At 42.4% G+C, this 11,129-nt stretch overlaps 2 protein-coding genes across 2 annotated transcripts in view; both read right to left on the bottom strand.

The window, feature by feature from the left end:
• The window catches only part of LOC128472508 (acidic mammalian chitinase-like), a 323,300-nt gene that overhangs the window by 205,175 nt on the left and 106,996 nt on the right, over positions 1 to 11,129 (bottom strand). The window lies entirely within an intron of this gene.
• On the bottom strand, positions 686 to 5,270 carry LOC128472509 (uncharacterized). The gene is made up of 2 exons (XM_053454393.1): positions 4,021 to 5,270; positions 686 to 979 (listed from the first exon to the last, which is right to left on the bottom strand). The coding sequence occupies exons 1-2, from the start codon at positions 5,267 to 5,269 to the stop codon at positions 975 to 977; spliced, it is 1,254 nt and encodes a 417-aa protein (XP_053310368.1). The 5' UTR covers position 5,270; the 3' UTR covers positions 686 to 974.

Here is an 11,129-nt window from a genome sequence, read left to right as displayed (position 1 = left end):
TTGGCAAGAATAAACCCAGCTGCCAGGAGCATGTGTTTGGAGTTTGTACATAAACATATAGACATAAACCTAGTTTTTCGTGACTGACCAAGTTTGTGAGGTAAATGGGGTATTGACAGATTGTCTAAATTAGAGGTTTCTATTTTTCTTCATATTTATGTATGAATACATAAAAAAAATTAAAATTAAGACCCACGATCTTGGTGTGTATGCCCAACGCTACCTGAAAAAGTTAGTTTTGTGATATCAGTCTCCATATTGAGTGCTTTATTAATAAAAGGTTATATACAGGCTTTTGAGGTTATTATGATTCCCATTATGTATCTCTGCATATGGATCTCAATGAAAATGACACCATTATGGTAAGAGAGTGAGTTCTACACACTGTACCATGAATTCCTTGCTTAGCTCTTGGCAGCAGTGACAGAGACTCCTCTTACCTGACCAGGAAGAACAATGCATATAAATTACACCCCTTTTACTGGCCCCATTTGTTGGAGCTCCTGTAAAAAAAATGCCTCACAGCTATGTCCAGAGGATCTGCCATCAAAAAAGTTTAATGCATTAAAGTAATTACACCTTTACAGTATCTTGTGTTCGCAGTGTATGCCTACAAATTAAAATTCTAAGATTTTACTAGTTACATGACGTAAGGTCATGATTTATAAAGACACGGAGGCGAGTATTATGCATAACTCTTTTCTTTAATCCCTCAGCAGCAAAGAGAGAAAATAAAACAAATACAAATAGTAAACTCCTCCCTTTCTCCATATCACAGTGTACATCCCAAAACTCCTCCTCTTTTCTTTGACATGGCTCAGATAACATATCCAACAGTCATAAACATAGATCCAGCAGCAGAATCTTCGTCCAAGGAACTCCAACGGAACACGGAGTACCGCCACGTGATCATCCACGAACAAAAAAGCCCAACGAGACTTTATTCAAACATTCTCTTAGCAGACGTATACTTGTCAAGCTAAAAAAGGGAAAAACAATATGGTAAAATCACGCCATCAGAATTGTATTACCACAGGATATTAAACGACCCCTGTCTTTTAAAACATAAGAAATTATTAGTCATAAACATTCATTTAATGTTGTCTTTATAAATCATGACCTTACGTCATGTAACTAGTAAAATCTTAGAATTTATAAAGACACGGAGGCTCATATTATGCATCTTCAAAGCTGAGCAATAACATTAGAGGTAAAATGAATAGTAGGTCTAAAATAAAATTCCTTAAAGGTAGAATCCCTAGACCAGTCGGCTGCTTTAAGTAAATCTTCAAGTCTGCAACCAGAGGTAAATGCCTTAGAGGCCATAGCACTCCTGATAGAGTGGGGCCCACATATAGAAGTATCAACCCCTGCCTCAGTTAAAACCCACTTAACCCATCTAGCTAGTGAAGGTGTTCGAACAGGTAAATGCGGTCTGCGTAATGCCAAAAATAGATCAGGACGAGAGATGTCTCGAAAATCTTTAGTCCTAGATTCATATTCCTTTAGACAGGAGACGGGGCACAGGCGTGAATTATGTGGGAAAGAAGGATAAGAAACTGAGGTAATAGATGTTTTAGTTCTCCTTGAGATATCAAATGTGACTCCGTCGGGGGTAAAAGATCTACCGGAGATATCCAAAGCCCTGACATCCGACACCCTCTTGCATGAGATGAGGCAACAGAGGGCTACCAGCTTAGCCGATAATTGGCGTAAGGACAGTTCGTCATTGGGTGGCCACCGAGTAAACAGACGTAACAACAAGGTAACATCCCAGACCGCATTATATCTAGGACGAGGAGGCCGAGAAAGTCTAATGCCTTTTAACAAACGACAAATGACTGAGTGTTTACCAACCGGGGTACCCTCGACTCCCACGTGTCCCGCCGAGATTGCGGACCGATATGTATTGATTGTACGGTAGGCTCTACCATCCTCAAACATTTGAGTAAGAAAGTGCAATACCATACTTAAAGGGGCAGATACGGGATCCACGTGTCGTCCCATGCACCAATTAACCCAGTATTTCCAGGCACCTCTATAGACCTGTCTGGTACCAGGTGCCCATGCTCCTTCCAGGAGATCGAGAGTTGCCTGCGGAACGTCCGCGACAACCCAAGGTCCCCGGAGAGTAGCCAGGCTATTAGGGGAAGGTGCTTCTGAACTAACAACGGATGAGGTTGACCGTCTATGTTCGTTAGAAGGTCCGGGTAGTGGGGAAGTAACCGTGGGGAATCTATGGCCATTTCCAACAGAGTCGGGAACCAAGGCTGTGAATCCCACCAAGGGGTGATCAAGACTAGTTCCGATCTGTGTCTGCAGAGGTGCAGCAGTGTGCGGGGGAATGAGGCAGAATGGTGGGAACGCGTAGTGTCTGCCCATCGGCCAAGATTGCACGAAGGCATCCGTGCCTATCGCGTCTGGGTCCGGCTTCCAACTGAAGAAACGCGGACGCTGTGTGTTCAGACGGGACGCAAAGAGGTCCAGGTCTAGTGGGCCCCAGAGAGTGAAGAGACATTGAAAAATGTCTTGACGTAAGCGCCAATCGCTCGGGTCCCGCAGAAAACGAGAGTTCCAATCCGCCTCTGCATTGGAGATGCCCGGTATGTGGGTTGCTTGTACCGAGATATTGGAGGCCAGGCAGAAATGCCAGAACTCCGACGCGAGGTGGGTCAGGTCTTGAGACTTCGTGCCGCCCAGGTGATTGATGTACCTGACTGCGGACACGTTGTCCATACGTAGCAATACGGAACATTTTGAGGAATGTTGTGCGAAACTGCGAATGGCGAATGCGCCCGCTAGCAGTTCCAAGCAGTTTATGTGGAGGTTCTGTTCCTGTCTGGACCATTTCCCTCCCGTGGAGCGGTCTCCGCATCGAGCCCCCCAACCCCGGAGGCTGGCATCCGAGTCTATCACTAAATCCGGGGCCGTCCCGAAAATTGCCCTGCCATTCCAGCCATCTATGTGTTGAAGCCACCACGAAAGCCCCTCGGCAGCCTCGCAATCCACTGGAACGGCGTGATCGTATGACATGCCCTGTCGGAGAGACTGAATCTTCAAACGTTGAAGAGCACGGTAATGAAGTGGGCCGGGAAAGATCGCCTGAATGGAGGCGGATAGAAGGCCAATGACCCTTGCAAGATGACGAATCGTAATCAGTGGTCGATGGAGGACCTTCCTGATCTCTTTTTTGATCGACCTGACCTTGGCTACCGGGAGGTGAAGGGATGTTTGCACCGAGTCTATCATGAAGCCCAGGAATTCCATCTTTTGAGACGGGATCAGGATAGACTTGTCCCAGTTGATAAGGAAACCCAGATCCCGAAGGAGACTCGTGGTCCAATGTAAGTGGCGTTCTAGGGAGTGTTTGTCCTGCGACATAATTAATAAGTCGTCTAAATATATAATTAGACGCACTCCTTTCCGCCGCAGATGGCCGATTACGGGTTTTAACAGTTTGGTGAAACACCAAGGGGCGGAAGATAGGCCGAATGGCAGGCACGTGAAGTGCCATTTCTGATTGTCCCATACAAATTGAAGGTATTCTCGGTGGTAGTGATCCACTGGGACGGTGAGGTACGCGTCCTGTAAATCTAACTTCGCCATCCAATCCCCTGTGCGTAGTAGATCCCTCAGGGAATGAATACCTTCCATTTTGAAGTGTTGGTAAGAGATGAAGGCATTCAGGGGTCGGAGGTTTATGACAGGCCTGATGCCTCCACCCTTCTTGGGAACCATGAAAAGGTTGCTTACGAAACCGGGGGAGTTCATGGGAATGGGAGCGATCGCCCCTTTGTTGAAGAGGGATTGAACCTCTTGAGTGACTAACAGTCTGTCTGACGGGGAAAAATGAATCGCGTGAGGAAATACGGACTGAACAGGGGAAGTAAGGAAGTCTATCTGGTATCCCCTTACAGTCTGCAGAACCCAAGGGTCTGTAGTCAATCTGTGCCAATTGTGAGTAAAGTGACGCAGTCTGCTCCCGACCCTGGGAGGGTAGAGGGGTGCATGGGTACTCACCATAAGGGCGTCTGGATTGGTATGATCCTCTTGCGCCGCAATTTTGCCAAGGGCGGCTCCTCTGCGGGAAGAATGGGGCAGCTGCGGGCCTGTATTCCTGGTGGGTTTGCCTGGATGTATTGGGACCTCGGGAGCCGTGGTTTGGACCCCTGTGATAACGGCCGGCCAGACGGCCCCGACCTCTGCCGGCCCCTCCAAAAACCTTTGGGCTAAACACTCTCTTCATGTTAGCCTGGGCCTTATCCAGTGCAGTGAATGTCTGGACGAAGGAGCCTAAGTCCTTTACGAACTTGTCCCCAAATAGCATGCCTTTAGCTGAGGTACCAGGTTCAGAAGTGGCCATGTTAACAAGCTTAGGCTCGATCTTAATTAAGATTGCCCTGCGCCTTTCACTGGCTAGGGCCGTATTGGCATTGCCTATTAAGCATATAGCCCGCTGTATCCACCCTCTTATGGACATAAGGTCCAGGGGGGTCACTCCAGAAATTGCCTCCTCCACCATCTCAAAGATACGGGCACAAGGGCCCAGTACATCTAGAACTTTATCCTGGCAATTCCGTAGGGAAAAGTCCAGGCCCTTCTTTGGCCTCCAGCCGGTCTTTCCCAGGAATTGGGCGATTTTAGGATCCACGTCAGGTGTATTGCATGCCAGGTCAGGGACCGTGGGTCTGGGGCATTCGGCTTTTAACTTATTGCGGGTTGCTTTATCTAGGGGATGGCGAACCCTGGCAGCTATATATTTTGCCACGTGTTCCGTTGGGAACCAGTCGGCTGACCTGGGGTGGATTAGATTATCAGGGTCAAACAGGGGTTCGCCCTGGGGGTCGAGCAGCGCATTAGCGTCTGCATCAAGGTCAGGTCTTTCACCGATAGGTGGGACTTCAAATATAGGTTCATCGTCAGAGGTGGACTGATCGATGCCCACTTCCCATTCAGAAGCCTCCTCTATGTCGGAATCAGAATCCGAATTCAAAGCCTCGGCTCTTGCCTTTTTCCAGGTGCGTACCATTTTTGCCCGGTACTGGGCTCTTTTGCGCGGTGCGACCGTGCCATCCTGTGCATGACGTACCATGCCCGTGTCAGGGATTAATGAGGCCGGGGTAATCGTGTGTCTGGATTTAACACTAGCCTTTTTAGGGGGTCCAGACTTCGGGGCCAGAGGGCCACCGGTCGGTGTAGTGTCCCGGGTTTGGGGGCCCTGGGTAGCTCTAATGGCAGAAGTTATAGAATCTGCTAGGGTAGTGGACATGTGGCCCATGGCTGACTGGACAGCAAGGGAGACAGAACGCTGCATAGTGCTGTCAAACAAGGAACGAAATTCCTCAGAATTCATGTCAGTAGGGGCATCCTGACAGTCAAAATCAGAAGGAGCAGCAGCTCCAGTCTGGGCACCATCTCTGTGAGACATGCTACAAGTATAAACTAGTGGGAGTAGTGAGGAGTCAGTGATGCAAGTAACTCACCAAGGCAGAGAAAAAACTAAATGGCAGGTAAAAGGACAGTGTGGTGTGATAGAGGGAGATGTTCCAAGCAAAAATGATACGTTTTGGCGCCAAAACGAGGTCATAGGGGGTGGGAACAACTTCAAAAATGCCCAGAAGGCTACAACAAAATGGCCGCCGCGGCAAAAACTGTGCATGCGCGAAAATAATAGAAATAGAGAAAAAACGGTAGTTTGGTAATAAAAAGAGGGGCCTGGGGCCCAAAATGGGTACCCAGGTGAAGGGGAGGGAAAACTCCTAGGGACACAACCGACCCAGGAGTGAAAAAAGGGAAGAGAAAAGCAGTGGGAATAAGGGTATAGAGAATGTATAAAGAAAACTTCAGCAGTACATTAATACAACAATGTACAAATAATAATTCACTAAATAAAGTGCTTAACATAAAGTATAAACAAGTAATAACTATGCTCTATAGTGAGGAGCACAAATAAAACATGTACTTATCTGAGGGAAGCAGCAAAGAAAAGAGGAGGAGTTTTGGGATGTACACTGTGATATGGAGAAAGGGAGGAGTTTACTATTTGTATTTGTTTTATTTTCTCTCTTTGCTGCTGAGGGATTAAAGAAAAGAGTTATGCATAATATGAGCCTCCGTGTCTTTATAAATCAGTAGCTTTGCTCGACATGAAGTATATCAATGATGGTTCTAACTGGAGAGAAAAAAAAGTCACCCCCTAACAAGAAGGCCTCAAGGAACCTTTGAAGAATTTTCTCTTTCCACATTAACTTTGCATTGTGCAGGGCCAGACCAGTCTTCAACCAGCAACTCCCTCATTCTGCTCTTTATAATGCTTAGTTAACTAGGATTAGGCCTTTGGTCCGTGTTTTTCCTAACTATTTAGGTAAAGTATAGTAAATGTGTTGTACCACCTTGGGATAAACTTTAGATCTGACATATGTATCCTCCTAAACTTTAATCACAGAAAACAAGGAAACTAACTTTTAGGCATTTCAGTCTCAACGGTAACAACCTGTAAGCATCTGCTTTACTGTTGCATGATGATAAAATGATCCCATATAATTATGTCTACGTGATTGTATCCAGAAGAGAAACTGCAAGGAATGTTTCTTACAATTCAGTTTTTATTTAGCATTTTCATAAAAATGAACAAACTAAAAATTACAAACTGAAAAATAAACAGAACAAGCACTACACTTGTGTAAGAACTAACCAAATCCTGAGGAGGATGTATTGATGACAACGACACACTTATGACTCACCATGTTTCACCAAATATTAGATGGAAATCAAGGTAGAAAAGGGGAATTGGCTGCAAGAAATATGGGGGCAAAAAGGTGAGGGGAGACAGTGGAACGGGATGCAAAAGATGGGAGTGGTGGATGGAACTCAAGCAAATTGTCTACTCCAGGCACTTTATGATCTCACCGGACGTCAATTGGTGCCATCTGTGTTACGTTGCAATATAGGTCTGATTAGACTAGTTCCTCCACGACACTTACATTTTCCACTGTATTAGGTGTTGATTCTAATGCTGAGTTTTGTTGCAAAATTTTTAAATTCTTTGTCCTACCAGCTGGTAATATCTGATATAACTAAAAATCTATAATGCTTATATCTCATTGAGGTACATTATTATTCCTTTCACTTATGAGGAACTGTTGTCAGTACATCTTTTGGGATAATTAAAACTTGGGATTCATTAAAGAACAAAACTTACCTGCAAGCATAATTACATTGCACAGAACTTTGAAAACTTGAATTTGTGACCAATCTGCCTTTAAGCAATCTATTACACTAACATACATGTGCTGTTTCATACTTGCTGCACTGCTGTCATGATGTGAAGGAGAGTCTATGCTAAAGCTTTGTGTGCTTTAGCACAGGTTTCTTCAAAGCCTGGATCTTAATACAGTAATGGGTTATACCAGGTTTAAACTCTGGCCCCCCTATAGTAAGCGTCACAAATAGGGTCATGAATGCCTGTGACATTACTGCCCTGGATCGTGTGTGTGTGTATATATACAAAGACCACTATTTTAGCAGGTCATATTGCTTCTTATTTGATTGTATGATACTAATTCCCATATGTTGATTAATGCCTGGTATAAATCAAACTACTGCTGCAAATGTTCATAAAAATATTTATTTAAAAAAAACAGAAGTAGAAACATCTCTGCATTATTAGATTTAACAATAAGCAAATAACTGCTGTCTTTTTGGCTTTTATCAGCTAAATACAGACATTTTCACATAGAAAAGTAATTACATTTAAGCATTTGAAAGGAACATACAAATATGGCAAATAGTGCTTTCAGTCATAAAATATTTTTATACACACACACAAAAACAATTTTTTTCGTTGAAACAATGAATCTCAATCCCGGAAAAGATAGTTGAGAAAGAAAACATGCCAGTTAAAACACCCAATATAAAATCTTTCAGTATTTTCCGAGGCCTAACTTAATACTGCATTGCTCCTGGCTTTTGTATAGGCAGTAGGTTATTGCGTGTAACCATACATTTCCATGGAAGTTGAAACATCTCAAACTCTGAGGTCACTGGGAAGGTCAAACCCTATCAGCTTTGACTGCAAGAAGATTTGAGTTGGCCCTGTAAGATATACTTAGGTTGAGTGCTGGTTTAACCATGTAGGACCAACTCTGCCTTTATTACAATCAAAAGTCATTGTTGGACTTTAACAACATGTATGGTTAAATTGATGATGCTCAACTTACCTGAAAACTTTAATAATCTTCCTTTAGAATTGTAGATACCATCACATTAAGACAATAGTCATGTTTGAGTACATTAAAAATACTTAATGTATTTTTTTTCCTTTTCATTTTTCCACGTAAAATATATATATATATAAAAAAAAAACACTTGATAAGCTACTACTTATGGTTTCCAAAACGACTTACACAGTAGCCTGGTTAGAATACATCTAATAAAACCAAATAGGTGTGCATGATTTTTAGAAGTAAATCCTAGCTCGTCTTGTGGCAACAATTAGGTCAAACAACGGGAGTCAACTTTGCACAATCTTTAAGATGTTGCATGTTTTCTACATTTTTTGCCAGACTAAAGGGAGTGTTAGAAAATAGACCAGTGTGATAAAAATTTTAAGAGTAATATTGATTTTACTATTAAAATAAGATCTTTAAAAAATATTTTTCCAGTGGGTATCGGAATTCAATTAATTATCTAAGAACATTTTAAGAAAATATACTTTGTTGTATTAAGCTTCCATGAGAGTATAAAATGCAGAACAATTGTTGCAAACTTATAAATATTTGCACAGATTTTTTTTTTTTAATTTTGAAATGTGAAAGCCATTATGCCATTCTGAAAAATATGCATGTCTTTGGTAAATGGTTTATCACAAATACATACTCTGCACAAGGAAAGGCGTTAAGACCATAGGCAGACAAAGCTTAACCTCACACACATTTTGGTTATCATACAAGGTACAGCTGTGTGTAATTAAAGATTGCTGTTTGCAATCATTTGTTAAGTCGGTACTATTATGTAGTATATACACACACACATATAGCCATAAAAGACTGTAAAGCTGGTATAGAACCCGTGTATTTTAGATTACACACATAAAACACTAATATATTAGCATATAATATATACAAAACTGCACTGCTGGTGGTTATGCATTAAAATTCCCATTTGGATATAAACATTGTAACCCTGTCCCTTCCCCGAACACAACTTAAAAATAATAATCAGTTATGTGATCTCTGTTCATATATCAACCCAAAAATATATGTGTAAAGCCAAATTTTCAGATGCTTTCGCCTCAATCCTAACCTTGTTTTATCAACGATAGCCAGTGTTAGGCTAAGTGAATCTGCTATTATCTTACGGTATTCACCAACTATGAACGTCCGGGGTAGGCAGGATCCATCAGCTTATGAAAGTAAGTGTAAAATGCAATGACAACCCCACTCCCGGTAATTGCATCAACAACCTGGATCACCACGATGATGGGGACAAAACGCAGGAACCCTGAGGAAATTATTTCCAAAGCACAATCTGAGACCGAATGGTAATCTGCCGTCAAATTATGTTTCTACTATGCCAACAGGAATTAATGCAGTAGTGCAGGCCAGTGGGAAGAATATATTTCACTATTCTCATGGCATTAATCATTGGGGTTTATTCAGCAAGGTGGAACTTGACTGGAGAGTATTCATTATGCATCACAGGGCCACCCTCAGATCAGTTCTCTGCAAAAATAGCTAAAAGGCTCAGATGGACAGCATATACGTTAGTGAACTTCTCAAGTGGTTCTTGAATGCCATCTGGCTGACTGTATCCACAAATGAATCAAACATTATCCATTACATATCTCACTACATTTTCGGTGTAATATAACCGACCCAACTAGACCTAGGCCTAAATCCAACTAAACGAAAGAGGATCAGAACGAATGTGCCATGTCTGCGTGTTGTGGTCTTTGAAAGTACATAGACTCAAGATCACATCACGAGTGAAAAACATTTCCATTTTTTGGGGAAATTAACAGTTTGCAGCCATTACCACATGCACTGTGCGATTAAGAAAAAATACCGGAACACTGTACAGTGTAATAAACAGAGACAAGGTAAACGGGTATATCATTTCATAGTAAACGCACACATAGGTAAACATGAGAAAGATCAGTATGTGTGTGTAATAATAAATGATTTATCACATCTGTAACTTTGCTACTGGAATGTTATTTAACAAGCATCGTGCTCTTTTCACGTAATTACTCCTACTTATTCTTATATGTCTAAAGGAGAGCTTCAGTTCTGCTGATGGTGAGCAGCTCGAGATGTTAAAAGTTAAAACAGGGCTTTTTAAGAAAAAAAATATTCCAATTCAAATTACTGGTTTTAAAAAAAAGATAGATTAAGTTTCCTAGAAGACACTATGACCAAAAGTACGAGGACACCCCTTCTAATTATTCAGTATTTCAGTCACACTCATTGCTTACCGGTGCATAGAATCAAACACATAGGTAGCCATCTCTATAGACAAACATTGGCAGTAGAATGGGTCGTACTAAAGAGCTCAGTGACTATAAATGTGGCACTGTCACGGAATAACTTTGCCACAAATCAGTTGAGGAAATCTGTGGAAGAGTCTAGAAGGAAAAGCTCAGCCCTGAAGTGGTAGACCATGCACACTCTGGGCAGAACTGGGGTGCTGAAGCGTGTAAGGCGTAAAAACAAGCAGCAGCACACAAAATGATGATCATTATGCCCAATGCCCAGTGTTCACTGAAATGGTGTAAGGCACTGGTGTCTGGATCAGGGGAAATGTATTCCCTTGAGTGATGTATCACACTTTACTATCTGAAAGTGTGATGAGTGAAGGCGTTTTTGGCAGATACAAGGAGAACACTACCTATCGGAATGCATAGGGTCTACTGTAAAGTTTGGTGGAGGAGGGATAGTTGTCTGGGGACCTTTTTAGGGTTTGGGATAGGTCCCTTCGTTCCAGTGAAGCTTAATGTTAATGCTACAGCATACAAAGACATTTTAGACAATTGAATGTCTTCAACTTGTTGCATCAGTTTGAGGAACTCCCTTTCCTTTTCCAGCATGACTATGCCCTTTAAACAAAGCAAGATCCATAAAGACATGGAT

This window comes from Spea bombifrons, chromosome 2 (assembly GCF_027358695.1).
Source record: "Spea bombifrons isolate aSpeBom1 chromosome 2, aSpeBom1.2.pri, whole genome shotgun sequence".
NCBI lineage: Eukaryota > Metazoa > Chordata > Amphibia > Anura > Pelobatidae > Spea > Spea bombifrons.
The sequence above is the reverse complement of the archived record's forward strand: the minus strand, read 5'-3'. Positions and strand labels throughout refer to the sequence as shown.